At 40.1% G+C, this 20,049-nt stretch overlaps 1 protein-coding gene across 1 annotated transcript in view; it reads left to right on the top strand.

Annotated features, from left to right (window-relative positions):
- Positions 1-20,049, top strand: part of LOC107664704 (phospholipid phosphatase 4-like) — a 148,062-nt gene that overhangs the window by 99,770 nt on the left and 28,243 nt on the right. Inside the window, exons 4-5 of the mRNA XM_016455351.1 lie at positions 12,235-12,298; positions 12,856-12,980. Of these exons, the coding sequence (XP_016310837.1) occupies positions 12,235-12,298; positions 12,856-12,980 (189 nt within the window). The remainder of the gene's footprint in view (positions 1-12,234; positions 12,299-12,855; positions 12,981-20,049) is intronic.

Here is a 20,049-nt window from a genome sequence, read left to right as displayed (position 1 = left end):
GGGTGTGGTTGACTCTTAACTTTTATAAAGAATATCTCTTTGGATTTGAGACTTTAGTCTTTGCAACTTTACAGATCTTCTTTATGCACCAAGAGCTTGTAACACTCCAAAGAGAAAGGAAAAATTGAAATCGCATCATATGACCCCTTTAAAATCTTGAATGTTCCCCGTACGGGCCACCAAATGTAACGATCAGCCTAACAGGCTGGGTTACAAAGTTTAAAATGGGGTCAAATTTTACTGTGTAAGAGGTTTATATGCGTTAAAAGAATGACATAAAACAGAAATACATTTAAGAACAGTGTATTTACAAAGTTCACGGGACTTTAAAACAACACAATAAAACCAGGAAAACTCAGTCTGTTAAAAGCGTACAGTTCTCTGCACCATACCCTAAAAACAGTCCAAGAATTCTAGAGTGCTGAAAAATAGTGATGTTATGACACTGACACTGAAGCTTCAAAGCGCGAATGTTCGAAACCCCAGATCTTACTTTACGAGTAAGTTTTCATTCAGACTTATTCAATTACATTTTTAAATACCCAGCCATACAAGTAATATGAAGAATAAAAACTATTTCAGAAAAAAATATATATTTGGCATATGCAATTCATATATGTACATTACTCTTCTATTACATCATATTGATATTCATATTGCCATTTAATGCCACAGTTTAATGGGTAAATTATTTTATCAGAGAGAGAATTTTAACAAACACACACACTATTTTCACAGGCTATATGTTTTATTGACCACCAGATGGCAAAGATTTTTGACGCTCGCAAAGCTTTGAATCTTTTCCCGAAACAGTCAGAGCAAAGCCTCAGTGCTTCATGAGGCTTCATTTGCCCATCACTACTGAAAAAGTCCCAAAGTGAGTCCACCAGTGTATATACAATCCAAAATGAGTGATAATCTCACAAGCTTGCAAGTAAATCTGGAAAGGTAAGTCCACAGAAAGGAAACTCCACATTCCAGGTGTGTTTGGTAGCTGTTAGTAGCCACTTCGTTTGGCATGCTGCTCTCTTTATACAGTTCCTGTATCCTGTCACGTGACTGGTCACATGGCAGGCCAACCATACAATTTTTAAAGACATATACACTCTAAAATGTTAAGAGGAATAAAATTTACTTAAGAAAACATGTAAACCAGTTAAAACTCTATTATACATAAAATAATTGCAATAAATAGAGCGGTAAAACATGTCTCTTGTGTGACAGTGTCACACCTTTCTGCGGACTCCTCTTTAAGCACTGGTCACCCAGGGACCAAAAAGACCTTCTTGGTGCTACAAGATCACTTCTGGTGGTCAGGCTTGGCTATTGACATCAAGCAGTACGTCCAAGTATGTCAGGAATGTGCCATCTCCAGGTTCCCCGTTATTTGGTAAACTCTTTCCTCTCCCCGTTCCTCAAGGTCCCTGGTCACACATAGGAGTGGATTTCATTATGAATGTCCCACCTTCCGATGGTTTAACCTGTATACTTGTGATTGTAGACAGATTTTCCAAGGCTTGCAAGCTGATACTCCTCAAGGGCCTACCCACAGCCATGGAAACTGTCAGGGTAAAGTTTAAAGGGTATATACCTATACTCTCATTCACTATTCCCTACATTAGTTCGCTTTTGTATAGTTTGTACTTGCCGTTTTAATAATCATTAGAAAACTCCAGTAGAAATTAAAATATTTCACTTGAACTATGTCATGGAAACTAGTATGTATACCTCAATTAAACTATGTAATAATCCATTAAAAAGAAACTTATACATGTATGATATTGGACACATAGTTTGAAGAATGGATGGATGGACGGCTGATTCGGCTGCAGGCGCCATCTTCTGCCAAGACGGGGGAATTCATTCTGCATGACCCTCACAGTGCATTATGGGGATTCTCTAGCTGTTGAGTGCACATCGGATGTACACTCCTTATTGTGGTGCATTATGGGATTGAATGAGTGCATTCGATAATGTCCACTATGGTTTCAGACACCACTACAAATGGCTGTCCATTTGGTGGTGGGTATGTTGGTGATTTTGTACACAGCCATGCTGATGCCTGTAGAAGTGAAAGACTTTCTTCAGTTTGTAATCACTATTATAATTTGTCATCTGCTTATTTGCTCACCTTTTTCACTGCTGCACATTTATGTTAAAATAAACTTGCCTGGTTTCATCTGACCTCTCGTCCAAGTGTGTTTATCCTGACAGTATGCAAAGGTCAAACTTATGAAAAATTTTAACAGTAAAGAGACAATTCTGACTGTTCAATTCAACAACTTCTGACTGACTGAATATTCCATAGATCTGATACAGTGAGGCATGAGGACTGCAGATGTGGCCAGAGCAAAACACTGCAATGTCCATAATGTAAGAAGCATAAGACAGTGCTACAGGGAGACAAGAAATATAGCTGATCGCCCTGATCGCAAGAACTGGCAAATCTGGTGTTGCAGCATCCATGAGGATGTGATGTTTTAATTATAGTGACTGGTGTTTTGTGCAGTGCAATATTGTTGTTTATTGTATATTGAAGACGATTGGGAACTTAAGACTCTGAGAACCTAAGCATTCTTAATCTCATGCCCTTATTGTAGCCACTTATCCCTTGTATACTCTGTGTAATCAACACAAAACCATCTCAGTTACTAATGTATGGGAACAAGACTGTGATAGAAATTGCCCTATACGCACCTGTCTTAAGATACATGTTGGAGACTTGTCACTGGCAACGTATCCCCAAAGTGTCTGTGGCAACACTTTTAAATTTATACTCTTGGCTTTTCTCTGGCGACACATGTACAGTCGGACGACATCATGCCTCTTTTGAACACTATCACTCGGACTAAGATCTTTAGTGCAGTGGTGTAAAAAAAAACTACAGTAAGAAAGTACAGATACTCAGTGAAAATTTTATAAGTATCTGGCCAAAAACATACTTGAGCAAAAATAAAAATGTACAACTTTAAGTTGTTCGCAAGTTTAAAAAAAAAAGTAAAAGTACTCTGCAAAAAAAAAAAGGTGAAACTGCTTAAAAATAAAATTTATAAAATGTTTTGTCAGACAGACATACTGTCACGGAGTTATTCAGCCAACGCCAGATTCCTCAGGTTTGCCTACCCAATCACAATCACCGAAATTCTAATACAGCGCACCTGCACCATCGTCTGTTCTTGTTGTTACCTCATGTGTTTCAACTTACTTGGCTACCTACCTGAACTAACAACCTGTCGTCTATCCTTGTTTAGTCCTCTACATCTACTATTCCCTTCGTGATGCTCTTCTGCTACCTGCAAAGACAAAGGACTGTTACTCATCAGCTAAGTCAACTTGATTACCCATCTCGCTTATACTTACCGCATATGCTCACTTATCTCTGCTCTGCTCCTGTAAATAAACAGGTATGCTTGGATGTGACCTGTGCTGTCCTCTTCTGTGTGCTGACACATACATACAAAGGTTTGGTTAAAGGTAGAAAACAAAACAAAACGCAACAACACTGGTCAAACGCATCTGTTTAGTGCATACAATAACAATTAAAATGCAGCACAGTGGAACAAAATATCCATCCTGTACACCCTCATGCTATCCCATTTGTATATGACTTTCATTATTCAGATGAACACAAACTTAGAGCATTAGAAAAAATAGAACCCTGCTGAGAAAACCCTGCATTTTCTTAATCCCGCTCCCGCTAAATTTCTGCGTTACCACATGTGAAAAATGACTCATGCAGATTGTGTATGGAGCAAAGCAGACGCTTTCACTTTAGAATTAAAGTGTAAGATTTCCAACTGAACAAAATTATTTTTATTTTTATAAAAAAGCAAAACAACCTACCCAGGCTCATTGGGAATGCATGCTTCTATCTACATTTCTGCAAAACTCAAATGCACTGCTGCTCGGTAGCTCATGCAATACGGCTTTGAATTTGTGAGGTGATGCACTATGATAGAAATCCTGTGAAACTACAGTTCAACAAAACAGCTCAATCCCATGTATAAGGAAGTAAAAATAGCACCATTGCATCAGCGAATGTGTTTTTAAATCACTTTTGCATTCGGTAACACCATTGGGTAGGTTTAGGGTTTGGTGTGGGGGTATTTCCAACATGATAGAGCATTAACTTTTAGTGACACTCACCAAACATTTGAATTCTGAACCACCTTAATATGTACCTGAAGCAATGCAGCCATACTTGCCTGTACCAACGTAATAAAGACATGTCATGGTCACGTATTGAATGCATGTTCTAACGCCACTCATTGGACATTTCACTTTGAAACTACCACAAAATGTGCAGTAATTTGTCCCCCGCAATTTATTCTGGCAGGTGTTTTCATGTAGAGGTTTCTAGATTTAAATCTAAATTTAAATTCTGTATCGATAGTCTATGCATGACCTGATAATTTATTCGAATCCAAAATGAGGAGATGTGAATATCAGGAGCACTGAACACTCAAATGTTTCATTCATACTCGAAGCCGGAGGGCGCTCTCATGCAGAAAGTCCAAAACAGAGTCATAGAAGTAATAACTTATGACGTGCAGGAAAACCCTAATATGGACAAAAGCATTCGGCTATCGCTGTAGCTGAGCTGAATAAAAAGTAGAAACGTTTTTACTGATGAAACGTGAAGACAATAAACACACAATTGCGAAAACATATGGTTTATGTGTGTTTTTCAAGTTATCTCCAGATAATAAATAAATAAACTATATGAATAATGCAGTACTGATTGACATGATTTAGTATAGAAACTATAAAAATATATTTCCTGCCTTATTCTGTTTATAAAAATGGGAAAAAGGTTTTCATAGTAGCCTTTATAAACCAATCATAAAATTGTCATTAGGAAAATATTGAACAAAAATATTATAGCTCCTTGCTACAGCTAAGGTTACTTCCCCAGGCTACACACAGCAATATAAACAACAGCTGTGCATGCTCTCTTCACATCGTTCTTGTAAATAATAATAATTTAATAATATAAGTATACAAGCACACGCTCCACTGAGAACTCCACTTACCGGCAGGCGCGGATGTAATTAAATGTATCCTGGTAGTGCGCTACTTCAATTCGCCTACTTATACTATGCCCTAAAAGTATGTACTCATTTTGTGAAGAAAAAGTGTTTGTAGTTCTAATCGAATCCTCATCAGAATCAGAAAGAGCTTTATTGCCAAGTATGTTTGCAGTTTCTGTAAAGCTGAGCTCACGTGCGCTTGCGGAGGAATGTAAATACTCACGAGAATGAACGAGTGAATCTCCCGCGGCGAATAGAACAGCTTACAGTTAATGAAAAGCGCTTCTAGATCAGAACAGCACGTCTTCTTTAATGCTCTAACATCTGTACACCACCTTCGTCCCGCCACCACGCGATTTCCCCGTTGATTCTGCGTCCACCGCTCATCCACCATGTGTTGTGGGCAATATTAGCCATTAGAGTGTGCACGGGATATTCACTTCGAATTTCTACCGGAAGCAGTAAACCATCCGGGTACCTTTTGAATACCCATTTCAACATACAACGATTTGGGACATACTAATTCTAATTTCAAATACTATTTAGGACAGATAGTATGCGAATTGGGACACAACAAGGTGTCTGAACGTGAGTGATCATCACGGATGAGATTGTCAGGTGAAAATTCATCATGTAGATCATTTTATTTACGGCTAAATTATTATTCATTAATTTTACTAATATTTAGATTGGGCAGGCCTTCACAAAAGGGCGTGTAATTACAAAAAAAAAAATGCCTTGACAAAAGGGCACTGTTGGCATCAAGGGGGAAAGGGGCAGGTGCTCAATGACGTCTCAGACTGACCGATATAAGTAAAAATAAACAGGTATTTTCTGAGTTTTGAGCCATTCGTTAATGCTTTGTATACATTGTCGTAATAATTATAATTCAAATGTGTTTTTTATTGACCACAATATTATTGTTGATAATTGTTGAGAGAGGGGCACTTTTGGTTAATTTTGGAAAAAGGGCAGGGGCTTGAGCCCCCAAAGCAACCCCCTCTGTATGTGCCTGATCCAAACAGACAAAATACCAGTCAGAGAGAATCTCCACAACAAAAAGAATACAACAGTTATATAGCATAGGGGCATGGAAAAAATGACAAGATTCATTACATAATTTTTCCCTAAGGTAATTGGTTCTTTATATGTGCAATTCAGCAAACCTCAGCTCTTTTTCTGGCAAAGCAATTTTGGTTTTTTATTACTTTAGCTTGTTACTCAAGTTCCCTCCACCAGGGGATAGAAGTAACATTAGTACCATATTATTCCAAATATAAGATGACCCTGATTGTAAGAGACCACCAAACCACTCCAAATAATATGAATGCATGTGCATTAGGTAACACAATATCAAAACAAGTGGCATTTACTTTAATGTAGAGGACAATATTATATGAGCATATATACTGTGTGTGTGTATATATATATATATATATATATATATATATATATATACCAAAAAAGGTTGACACAGCATAGGTTGAAAAGCAGTCTCAAACTAGTTCTTGTTAATACAATTAAATTATTAATTTGGTATGAGCCACCACAGTCATTTAAAAATATACAAAATAAGCAGAGAGATGTGAAGCAGAGTGACATGGGCTCTCTTGGGCTCATTGAAAACAAGACGTACTGCTGAGTCATTTGCAGAGGTCTGACTGGACATGTTGGAAATCCAGCCAGAAGAGCATTGCAATAGTCCAGCCGAGAAATGACAAGGGCCTGGACAAGAAGCTGTGTTGCATGCTCTGTTAGGAAGGGTCTGATCTTCCTGATGTTGTGTAGTGCAAACCTGCATGATCATGATGTTTTTGCAATGTGATCTTTAAAGGTCATCTGATCATCAAGGATCACCCCAAGATTCCTGGCCGAACTCGGTGGGATTATTTTTGATGAGACCAGTTGGATGGTAAACTGGTGCTGTACTGATGGGGTAGCTGGGAAGATGAGAAGTTCTGTCTTTGCCAGGTTGAGCTGCAGGTGATGCATTTTCATCCATGCTGAAATGTCCTTCAGGCAGTCTGAGATCCAGGCAGGTAAAGTTCAATCATCTGGTTGAAATGAGAGGTAGCGCTGCGTGTTATCAGCATAGCAATGGTAGAAAAAAAACATGTGTCTGAATGATGGGTCCTAGTGATGTAGTGTATATAGAGAAGAGGAGGGGCCCAAGAACTGATCCCTGAGGAACCCCAGTGACCAGTTGATGGGATTTGAATACCTCTCCTCCCCAAGCCACCCTGAAGGACCCAAGACTCAAACCAGGGGAGTGCAGTTCCGGTGATGCCCAGCGATGAGAGGGTGGACAGAAGGATTTGATGATTAGCAGTGTCAAATGCAGCAGATACACAGAGGAAAATGAGAACCGAAGATTTGGATTCAGCTCTTGCACTCCGTAGCACTTCAGTGATTGAGAGCAAGGCGGATTCAGTTGAATGTCCACTTTTAAATCCAGATTGGTTACTGTCCAGCTGGTCCTTCTGTGAGAGGACAGAAGACACTTGGTTGAAAACAATGCATTCAAGTGGTTTTGCTATGAAAGGGAGGAGAGACATGGGCCTTTACCTTTCAACAAGTGAGGTGTCTAGAGCAGATTTTTTTAAGCAGTGGGGTTACCCAAGCCTGCTTGAATGCGGTGGGAAAATGCCTGTGAGAAGAAGTTGTTGTTGATGTGTGTGAGTAAAGGCAGACGTGCAGGGGAAATAGCTTGTAGGATATGTGAGGGGATTGGGTCTAGAGGACAGGTAGTAGGGTGGCTGGAGAGGATAAGTTTAGAGACTTCATCTTCTGTAAGACACGAGAAGGAGTAGAGAAGATGGTCAGCTTCATGAGTGTTTGCTGTGAGCTCCTGGGTGAGTAGAGCCGAGAACTGACTGCTGATGGATGTGGTTTTGTTTGTGAAGTAATTAGCAAAATCATCAGCAGTTAAAGAGGTGGTGGGAGGTGGTGGAGGGGGACAGTATTGAATGTTCTGAAGAGTTTGCGTGTCTCTGATGCGCTGTTGATCTTATGGAAGATGGTAGTTTTAACAGTGTGAACTTTGGTGGAAAATGAAGATAGCAGTGACTAATACTTGCTGAGATCAGCTGAATTTTTTGATTTGCTCCATTTTCTCTCCGCTACCCTGAGTTTAGTTCGATGCTCGCCGAGGACATCAGTTAACCAGTGTTTGGAGGGAGTAGCACGTGCTGATCTGGAGGAAATACGACTGATATTGTCTAGGCAGCTAGTTAGTGTAGAAAATAGCATATATGTGGCATAATTCACATCTAATGATGCAAAGTGTGTGGAGGTGGGAAGAGAGGATGATACCACAGAGGAAAGTTGAGAAGGAAATAGAGACCTTAGGTTTTGTCTAAACAAACCTGGAAGAGGGATTGGTGGTGCGGAAGAAAGTACAGTAGATGTAGATTAAAAGTAATAAAGAAATGATCCGAGACATGCAAGGGTTTGACCAAGATGTTATCTGTGCTACAGGTGCGTGTAAATATGAGGTGGAGTTGGTTAACTGATGTTGAGCCGCCGAAGGTCGAAAGAGGCTAGGAGAGAGTGGAAGTCAGCAACATGTGGCTTCTCAAGGTGGATGTTGAAGTCACCAAAAAGTACTAGTGGGCTGCCGTCCTCAGAAAATGAGGACAGCAGCATATCCAGTTCTTCTAAAAAGTTGGCCAGTTGACCTGGAGGGCAATAAATAACTACAATGTGGATTTTTACAGGGAGTGTGACTGTAACGGCATGACATTCAAAGAAAGTACTGTTAAAGTAATAAGAGCATGTCATGTATTTCCAGCTTTTGGAATTAGGAGATCAGTACCCCCACCTCTCCCAACCTGATGGGGGTGTGGGTGAAAGAGAAGTTGTTGGAAAGAGCAGCAGGGGTTGCATGGTCTTCAGGTTTAATCTAGATCTCAGTCAAGCCTAAGAGACTAAGAGCTGACTGAGTAGCAAAGGCTGGAATAAAGTCACCTTTGTTGACAGCTGACTGACAATTCCAGAGGCCCATAGAAAAAGAAAGGGGTGCAATAGAAGAAGTGTGAATAGGACACAGGTTAGCATGATTGCTCCGTCTCCTGCGTGTTGTGTAAAAGAGTTTCTGTGGAGAGACAACAGGAATATAATGGAAGCACATGTTGAAAGTGGTGGAGAGAGGAAAGGTAAGTAAGTATAATAAAGGAAAGATACTACTGTGCATTGTCTGTGTCGTTGCTCGGTTGAGTTTCGCAGGTAGAGCCACAGGTCTTTACCTCGTCGGTCTTCACACGAGGAGGGCTGAACACGAAAGCTGACACTTCTGCACCAGCACACTGACTTCACTTACAGGTGCATCTCAATAAATTAGAATGTCGTGGAAAAGTTCATTTATTTCAGTAATTCAACTCAAATTGTGAAACTCGTGTATTAAATAAATTCAATGCACACAGACTGAAGTAGTTTAAGTCTTTGGTTCTTTTAATTGTGATGATTTTGGCTCACATTTAACAAAAACCCACCAATTCACTATCTCAACAAATTAGAATATGGTGACATGCCAATCAGCTAATCAACTCAAAACACCTGCAAAGGTTTCCTGAGCCTTCAAAATGGTCTCTCAGTTTGGTTCACTAGGCTACTCAATCATGGGGAAGACTGCTGATCTGACAGTTGTCCAGAAGACAATCATTGACACCCTTCACAAGGAGGGTAAGCCACAAACATTCATTGCCAAAGAAGCTGGCTGTTCACAGAGTGCTGTATCCAAGCATGTTAACAGAAAGTTGAGTGGAAGGAAAAAGTGTGGAAGAAAAAGATGCACAACCAACTGAGAGAACCGCAGCCTTATGAGGATTGTCAAACAAAATCGATTCGAGAATTTGAGTGAACTTCACAAGGATTGGACTGAGGCTGGGTCAAGGCATCAAGAGCCACCACACACAGACGTGGTTTTATTGGTCTTATGAAGTATTCTAATTTGTTGAGATAGTGAATTGGTGGGTTTTTGTTAAATGTGAGCCAAAATCATCACAATTAAAAGAACCAAAGTCTGAAACTACTTCAGTCTGTGTTCATTGAATTTATTTAATACACGAGTTTCACAATTTGAGTTGAATTACTGAAATAAATGAACTTTTCCATGACATTCTATTTATTGAGATGCACCTGTAAATACACAGCTTAACCCACTTGAGTAAATACAGCAAGTTTTAAATATTCTTACAGTCGCTGTCCACACCTTTCTAATTACCACAGCAAAGCCTATAGCACACAAATGGCTTGAAATCGAACCTACTGCGGTAGAGTTTGCCACTTAAGTGCAAATTAACAGGTAGCAAAAAGTCTTTTTGCGAACAACATGCACAATCAGCATAAAGTTTGAAATAAAATAAGTAGTAAATGAATTAATCCTCCCTAGTATCAGATATGTATTCTAAATGACAGAAACAGAAAACTGGTATTAAGCAAAACACTTACACGCTCTTGCTGTGTCTACTTTCAAAACTAAAGGTCTTGCATCAGAAAAAGGTTTGATGTTTCTTTAATCAACTCCGTGATCCACTTTTGTGTTGCGACCTATCAGTTGAGAAACACTGGGCTAGATGGCATAACACAGTAGAACAATAAACAGTAGTGGGTCACTTCAGTCCTGGGGAGCACACTTGTTTTACACATATTTTACACCACCTATTGTTGCAGGTATTTTTGACATGTAAAAGTCTAGACCCTGAATATAAGATGACCCCATTTTTCAGACCCCATTTTTACCAAGAAAAAGAAATAAAAACAATAAAGTCTTATGTTTGGAACAATACGGTAATCAAGATTATCCCTATCTGTCAGTCATTTCGAAGATGTGTTGAATTACTGATACTAGGGGTCCCTATACTAAATGCCACAACTACTGAACTGTGTCACGAGAGTTGGCTGCACAGATACTGGCATGCTTTCGTGTGCCAAAAAGCAAATGCAGCTATGCCATAGCGACTGGCAACGGAGCAGGTTGCGTTCAGGGGAAGAAACAGGGTTCACCAAGAGGTAAACTGAACAGTGGAAAAATACTTTATATGTGATCACCATCAGGGAGTCACTACATATGGAAGACTAAGGCAGATTTCAAGGGCTCACCTGAAAAGGGCATACCACAAGTAATGGGCAAGGAAGTAAATTCCTTCACTTATAAGTGCTAGGAAGTAGGAAGAAATGTCCTGGGTTCATCAAACCTGGGGAACACTCTGGAGCGTGCATTACCACCTCAGGGAGGGGGAGGGCTCTCATTTAAGTGCAACACCATCTTCAGAGAGGGTACTGAGCTTGACTCAAATGGATCTCCCTGCAAGGACTATAGGACCAGAGAGATCCGAAGTGGGGATCAGGTGCAGTCTTGAAGGATTCAACCTCCTTGCATCTCTCAGAAATCTAACAATCAGGTCCTGCTTCCCCAGATACTTTCCACCCACGGTGTCATGATTCACTGCTATTACAGCCACATATGCTTTAAGGGTGGAGGCAGGCAGGCGCCCGCAGAAAGGAATGCACCAACCCGATGTCACGTCTCTGTGGATCTTCAACTCGGGAAGAACACCAAAAAGTGAATCGGAGTCACTTCAAGGCATATAGCTCCCAAATTATGTTAGAGGCATTTGGGGCTCCCAAGTGTGACCCCTAGTGTCAGTAATTTAACACAATGTGTAAGTGACTGACGGATAGGGAACATTGATTAGCTATCACTCGCAAGTCATCTCCTTTACTCATTGTGACATTTGGATAAGGCCAATTAAATCAAGGAATCCTTGTCAACCAATTTGGCCAGGCATTTCCCTTTTTAATAGGACCTAATGAGATGATACAGTAAGTTATGCATAATGGCTTTGATTCAGAGAGTGAGGGTGATTAATGCACAGGATTAATTATCTTTGTCTACTTACTCTCCATTATTTTGAATTTGTATACATGATTTAAATTCAAAAACGCCCAGTGCCATTAAAGTTTACAGTTAACAAGAATTTTCAGATGAGACTTTCGACAAGTTAATTCTGCACTGCAATTCTGCAACAGTGAGATAAGTATTAAACAGACATCAGTTGAGAAGGCAACCATTGCTGTTTAGGACAAATGATAGTGGATGGTTTAAGGCTGATATCAGATTGGAAAAGTCATTTAACTGTGAATTCTGTCTAGGTAAAAAGGTCATTATTAATCTGCCTGTCTCTTGTTTTTTTCTGTTTTGCAGCAGTATCTCTCACACTAGCTTTGAATGGCGTCTTCACAAATACCATCAAGTTGATAGTTGGCAGGTAATGCGCAAACATGATTTCTGTACTATTTTCACCAGAGTTTTATACCAGGATTGTTCTGGGTTCAATGAACACTGTAGGATTGAAATCAGACAGACACAGTGGTGCAGAATGTGAGATTGGGCGCAGCTGGGAAACAATGGTTTCATTTTATATTGCTCACCAGAATTATGGAAAACATAAAGTGAAACAAAAAAACCTTTGTTCCACAGTGGAATCTCCTGAAACGCCTGTTCTGACCAGAAGGAATCTGGTTTAAAATTAACATTCAGTTTTCTGAGCTGCTTTTAGACACTTCACATTCCTTATTATATTTACATTCCTCACTCCCCTCTAAATAAAAACCATCGTGAATAGAGATATGTAGTAGAACATCCATACCTTGAAAACATCCATCCATTCATTCTTAAAACTTGCAGGCAGGGGAGTACCCTGGAAGAATGGCCAGTAGGTTATTATTATATATAAGCATTCACACTGTATATAAAGAGCTATTTGTATATTTTTTCTGTCATTTATAATCATGCTTTTGCCATTGGTGTTGATCTTGATCACAGACCAAGGCCAGACTACTTCCACCGTTGTTTCCCTGACGGACAGATGGATGCAAAGATGCTGTGTACTGGAGAGCCAGACCTGGTGTCTGAGGGCCGGAAAAGTTTTCCCAGCAGCCATTCCTCCTGTAAGTGCCAATGTGTACATTTAACGACTTTCCTTCGAATATCTTAGGTTTGTTTTCCATTAAGGAACACACACACATTACTTAATCTGCTACAGTTATACAAATAATTTATTTGTTTAAGAGTTTAAGATTGTATTTACGACCTCAGCCGAGAGACCAGTGTTCAGGAGCTGATCCCCTCAGGGGTCAGACCCACAGTTTCCACATCAGGGGTGATATATTGTGACCCCAGCTTGCGATAGAAGGTCCCTCCTGATGGGTATCTCCCACAGAGATACATGAGGACTAAGAGGTCTGAAAACCACATTTGGGCCAGCCAGAATGGGGCTACAAGGAGTAGACTGATCCTGTCATGGTGAAATCTTTCTAGAAACCCAGAGAGAGATTGTAAGAAAGGTGTACAGACGTAGCCTCAGCCACATCTGCACCACGGCATCCAGTCCAAAAGGAGCTGGATGTGTGAGGGAGAAGCAGAGCTAACAGTGGGTTGTCTCTTGGGAGGCAAACAGATCCACTTCTGTTCTGGCCGAACTTCCTCCAAAATTAACTCCACCAGTTTCCATTACCCGGGCCTTCATCATGCAGAACGTATTGCTCCTCAGGAAAAAACCCTTGGTTCTGAGCCACCACTGCATTGGTCTCATATACAGTAGGCCAAACTGTATCACGTTCGACATAGGGGGCCATCAGACCCAACAGTCTATGAAACTGTTTGGCAGTGACGGCTTGGCCTAGCTTCATCCTGAGCACTGCTGGATCGACTTGAACGAGCACAAGGCAATTGCATTGTAATCAAGTTTCACAGTACTCCCAAGAAGATTGTCCTTTGCACTTTGTCCTTTAGTCTCGACCTCAACAGCTTTATGTGGGTAAGGATGACATCTTGAAGCTGAACTGCCAGCTCCAAGATGTCATCCTCACCCACATAAAGCTGTTGGGGTTGAGACTAAAGGACAAAGTGCAAAGGCAGTCATCAATATTGAGTACACGGATGCCCTGAAGTCTCAAAGCAGCCAGTGCTGCATCCATGCCCATCCATGAATGTGCATGGGGATAGTGCTAGGCTGAATGGAAGAACCCGAAATTGGTACACTTCGCCCTGAAAGCGGGGATAGATGGAAGGATGGAAATGTGAAAGTATGCATCCTTTAGAACGATTGTGAAAAACCAGAGGAAAAAAAATATCAAAAGTGAGATCTCTTTAACATCTTAAATATTTATCCTAGACAGAAATGAAGCTACATCAAAATGGAGACTTTTGCTTGAGTCTCCTGCTTCCCAAATTCACACAGCTGTAACACTCTCACAATGGTCTCCTTTAACCCTCTGGGGTCTGAGGGGGTTTTGGGGCCCTGGAGAAGTTTGGGCATGCCTTGACATTTGTGCTTTTTTCAGTATCTTAAAAACATATTAATGGCTAAAGTCTGATTACGCTGTATTCAGCACAAACTGTCCTACAATAATTTGTAAGCAACATGAATGTACATGTTTGCGTTTTTGAGAAAACAATGTTTATGCGTGGCTAGTGAAAAAGTAACATTTTTAAGTAACAGAAACAAGGCCATAAAACACATACAGAACATTTTTACAGAACTTTTGAGAATGGGTTGTGGTAGATATATATTGCTTACATCGCAATGTCGGAAATATTTCTGTTTTAAACCATGAAGGTGAGCCTATGGATATCACATAAGCAACGTGCAAACTTCGTGCAAGAGTTATGCCGGTGAACGTCTTAATCTCAGTTAATTCACTATGCAGAAAGTGAAAGTAAAAATGGAATGACGGAGTAATGACAAAGCTTTCTGTATCTGTCGCTGCATATTCTCTCAGAGACGACGAGAGACCAATCTACTTCAACAAATGCTGATAAAGGTGTATAGCTAACTGTTTTCATTTATTCCCTCAATATTTTTCTTGTGGCCCTTATAGTGGAGACAAAAAAAAGGCCAAGAAACGTATTTCGTGTTAAACAGGTTGTTTTTGAAAGTTGGTGTTTGAAATAGGCTAAAGCTTTTTATTCACTTATTTTTGATGACTGCTTAATATTTAATATTATTAATATTTTAATTATAGGCCTATAATTCATTGTATATAGACCTGTTTTAAAATATATATATATATATATATATATATATATATATGTATGTATGTATAGAGAGAGAGAAAGAGAGAGAGATTTAACTTTTGTAAAACATGTTTTGTGTTAGAAAGACTGAATGCGAGGGAGTGACAATGGCCATGAATATTTAGTGATTCACACCTGAGAAACAAAGGGCCCTCGCCTAATGGCCCATCAGAGTGACTGTGAGGCAGGTAAGAAAGAATGTGAGGAGATCAAAATAATGTTGTTGTTTTTTTTTGTATTTTATTTACAATGCAGTATAATTGTAAGAGATGGCCCAGTGGTCAGAAGAAATAATTACAATCAAGCTGGTCAGAGGTTTAGTGAATCGCAAAAAGGTGGTTTATAACCGCGAGGTGGGGAAAAATTCCATGGACACATACTGGACTACAAACAAAAACTGTACAAAACAAAACTGCAACAATGTGCAAAGAAAGGCTACACCAAATACTTTGGTCCAATTTGCAACAGGGTCTCTCCTTCAGGCCTACATTAATTGGAAATGCCAAATCCTCTTAATATTGCCAATAATTGTTGTTTTTGACAATATCTCTGGCTATCGTTGATACAAGATCATCGTCTTTCAACACACCCCAGCAAGAGGAGGTTATCGCGGGGCCTTTCGCAGTGCGTGCCCTGCGTGCCCGTCCACTTGACAGCACGTTGCCTGTTATGTCGTTTGGACTGTCTTGTTGAGCGCAGTGGCACTGAGAACATTATATTTCACACACTTAAAAATCTTTTAGCTTCCATATGTAATAGGATTAGTCCAACGAATCGTTCAGTTTGTAATTAACCGCGAGGTGGGGAAAAATTCCATGGACACATACTGGACTACAAACAAAAACTGTACAAAACAAAACTGCAACAATGTGCAAAGAAAGGCTACACCAAATACTTTGGTCCAATTTGCAACAGGGTCTCTCCTTTAGTTTTCAACAAACAAGTCTTGATAAGCTTTATAGCTCCTTATTTATAATAAATTTATAAGCTCCCCCTTCAGACTGTACCAAATGACCAAACAGGGACCATACATACAATACATTATACACAGAAGAAATTAAAATGATAAAACATTACACATACACAGAAATAACAATCTGCATAATCCCATGGGTACTTAAACACACCATAAAAAATGAAAAAGGAAAAGAAAAATAAAGAATCGTTCAGCTGCTATTCCCCCTTCCCCTAGACAAAACTATCAATGGTTCAGTCCAATAAGTGCATGCTAATGTTATAAAAACCAGTTTGATCCACATGGTCTGTTTGATGGTACAGCATGAGACTGGAAGGCCAACAGCCAAAACAAAAGGTTTGGGGGAAATTCTCACCCGAAATGAAGGTAATTCTGAATGAAATGAAACTGTATTGTGACATTCTTTAAAAAGAATAACTGATTGAACAAAATGTTGGCCAACAAAAAAACAACAACAACAACATAGGATCATACTCATTTGAAACAGGCACAACAATTACACAACAAAATGATGATTTAAAAGATGGTAAATGCCGGCATAATCAAGTAATGATGTGTGCATGTGTATCAAGTCCAGGTAATTTCTTGTCTGTCACCAAGCTTACCTTGTGACAATAATCATAAGTGATTATACAGTGAAGGTAAAAGACACATTATTGAGCACCAAGATCTAAACACAGAGACTTAAAGACACAGAATAACACACCTTTGTGCCATTCCTGAAACAGATCCTGTTCAACTTTTGAAACAAGTAAACCATACCTGGTATTTTCAAGGTGTTTGCTGCTTCATTCCATGCATTCAAGAAAAAAAAACATCCCCAACATCAGCAGACATAGAGCTTATTTTACCATATTTGTGTTGAATATCAGCCCAATGTAGTTGAACAGCTTCTGATGTTGGTACAGCACTCTCAGAGAAAAAACAGTTTGAAGTGAAGTCTTCAAGGAATCTGGTTACCAAAAAAAAAATTCTGTTTGCATGTTGATATCAGTAGCAACTATAGTGCGTGCATAATTATGCAAGTTGATATTCTGGTCATAGTTTATTTCCAAGCACATTTTACCAATTCCAAACCACATCAATCTTAACTACTATTCATTTTTGTCTTTAATTACTTATAAATGATATATAATTGTCTATGGGGTTGTAAGGCATTTTCACTTCCATCCTTCAATACCAGAAAAGTTGGGATGTTTTGTAAAATGCAATAAAATCAAGAATCTGTGATTTATTAATGCTCTTTAACTTTTATTTAACTGAAAAGAGTACAAAGAAAAGATTTCCAATTTTCACTGACCAATGTCCCAGATAGCAAGATTTTTGAGGCCCAGATCAGGCCCACACCGGACACTTTCATCTACATACCGTGTGGAATGATGACGATTGGGCGGTCCGCTCCTGTTTGCCAGATTTGGGCCACAAGCAAGCCAAAAGAAGGCCCAATGTCAGCCATAAATACACCAAATAAAGCAGAACTGGCCCAAATCGGGGCCACATTGATATGAATTCTGGCCCACATCCAAAACCTTACTCCGGCCCACATACTGTGAAGAATGATGGCACTTGAGCGGTCCGCTCCTGTTTGCCGGATTTGGGCCACAAGCAAGCCATAGGAAGGCCCAGTGTCAGCCATGAATAAACCAAATAAAGCAGAACTGTCCCAAATCTGGGCCACATTGATTTTAATTCTGGCCCAGATCCGGCCCGGATCCAACACCTTACTCCAGCCCACATACTGTGAAGAATTATGGCATTTGGGCGGTCCGCTCCGGTTTGCCAGATTTGGGCCAAAAGCAAGCCAAAGGAAGGCCCAATGTCAGCCATGAATAAACCAAATAAAGCAGAACTGGCCCAAATCTGGGCTAGGGTTGTGATGGTGAGGAAATTTTCCCACCGGTTAATTGACGTTTGACAACACAGATAATACCGGTAGCACCGTGGGGGCAGGGGCATTCCCTCTTCTCCCTTCGCTTTTACATAGCTTGTAAAAGCGGCGTGCGCATTTTACTTTCACTTTTCGCTTTTAAATAGCTTAAAAGCGCCGTGCTCATTTTACTTTCACTTTAAATTAATGAATTAGCGGCAATTCGGCATCAATTGCTTGAATGCAACAACAAAATACAAAGTCAAACTCCATTTTGCCTATATATAAAACATAGAACTTTTATTAACAAAACGAATAAAAATACACCATGCTATAGGGCAGGCTATGCCTAATATAAAATAACAAATAACTTACATGAAGTTTAAATAGGTATACAAAACTGGAAATAAGTAACCATGTAGCCTATAATAAGTCTGTCTCACCCCACTCTTCTTGTCAGTCAGCTCGACTCACTCTCCTCACTGGATAAAGGAAATCTGATTTGTGATGCGACTGTCGTTCGGCACGCTACATTGAGCAGCCGCGTTCAGTTTTTAATTGTAGTGTCTGTTCTTTCACTGAACTACATTTTTACTATAAAAAATCAAAACGATTTCAAAACGGGGGTCGGTGGGCAAGTGACGTAACCGGTGTTGCGGCTTAACAACGGTATCACCGTCAGCACCGTCTATCGCGGCAAGCCTAATCTGGGCCACATTGATTTTAATTCTGGCCCAGATCCAACACCTTGCTCTGGCCCACATACTGTTTAGAATGATGGCATTTGGGTGGTCCGCTCCCGTTTGGCAGATTTGGGCCACAAGCAAGCCATAGGAAGGCCGCATGTCAGCCATAAAAATAAATAAATAAAAGAAACTAGAACTGGCCCAAATCTGGGCCACATTTATTTTAATTCTGGCCCAGATCCGGCCCAGATCTAACACCTTGCACCGGCACACATACTATGTTGAATGATGGCATTTGGGTGGACCACTACCGTTTGCCAAATTTGGGCCTCAAGCAAGCCATAGGACGGGTCTCCTGTTCTTCCTGCTACAGCCGGCCAGTGGGTGTGGTTGGGAGACTTATCAAGTGAACAGTGTGCACCTGTTCTTCCCTCTATAAAGCTTAGGCTCTGTTGGCATGGGGGTGGCTTGCTCCGGGTTGCGTTTGTTTGAGTTTGGTCTTTGTTTATTTTGGACTTTATTACTTTAAACTTGGTTCTGCCTGATGCTTTGTTTGGTCATGTGCCTGACAGAAATAGTGTTTGATCGTGTTGATTTTTTGTTTTATTTATTTTTCTATTTATGTTAATAAATATCTTTGTTGCAACTAAACCAACCTGACTATGTCCTCTAATCTTTTGTCACGGCTTTGAACCGGTCGTGACAATAGGAAGGCCGCATGTCAGCCATGAAAACAAATAAATAAATAAAATAAACCAGAACTGGCCCAAATCTGGGCCACATTTATTTTAATTCTGGCCCAGATCCAACACCTTGCTCTGGCCCACATACTGTTTAGAATGATGGCATTTGGGTGGTCCGCTCCCGTTTGGCAGATTTGGGCCACAAGCAAGCCATAGGAAGGCCGCATGTCAGCCATAAAAATAAATAAATAAAAGAAACTAGAACTGGCCCAAATCTGGGCCACATTTATTTTAATTCTGGCCCAGATCCGGCCCAGATCTAACACCTTGCACCGGCACACATACTATGTTGAATGATGGCATTTGGGTGGACCACTACCGTTTGCCAAATTTGGGCCTCAAGCAAGCCATAGGACGGGTCTCCTGTTCTTCCTGCTACAGCCGGCCAGTGGGTGTGGTTGGGAGACTTATCAAGTGAACAGTGTGCACCTGTTCTTCCCTCTATAAAGCTTAGGCTCTGTTGGCATGGGGGTGGCTTGCTCCGGGTTGCGTTTGTTTGAGTTTGGTCTTTGTTTATTTTGGACTTTATTACTTTAAACTTGGTTCTGCCTGATGCTTTGTTTGGTCATGTGCCTGACAGAAATAGTGTTTGATCGTGTTGATTTTTTGTTTTATTTATTTTTCTATTTATGTTAATAAATATCTTTGTTGCAACTAAACCAACCTGAC

The sequence above is a fragment of the Sinocyclocheilus anshuiensis genome, unplaced genomic scaffold (genome assembly GCF_001515605.1).
Source record: "Sinocyclocheilus anshuiensis isolate Anshui unplaced genomic scaffold, SAMN03320099.WGS_v1.1 scaffold455, whole genome shotgun sequence".
NCBI classification, from domain to species: Eukaryota; Metazoa; Chordata; class Actinopteri; order Cypriniformes; family Cyprinidae; genus Sinocyclocheilus; species Sinocyclocheilus anshuiensis.
This window is presented reverse-complemented; position numbering and strand designations above follow the sequence as displayed.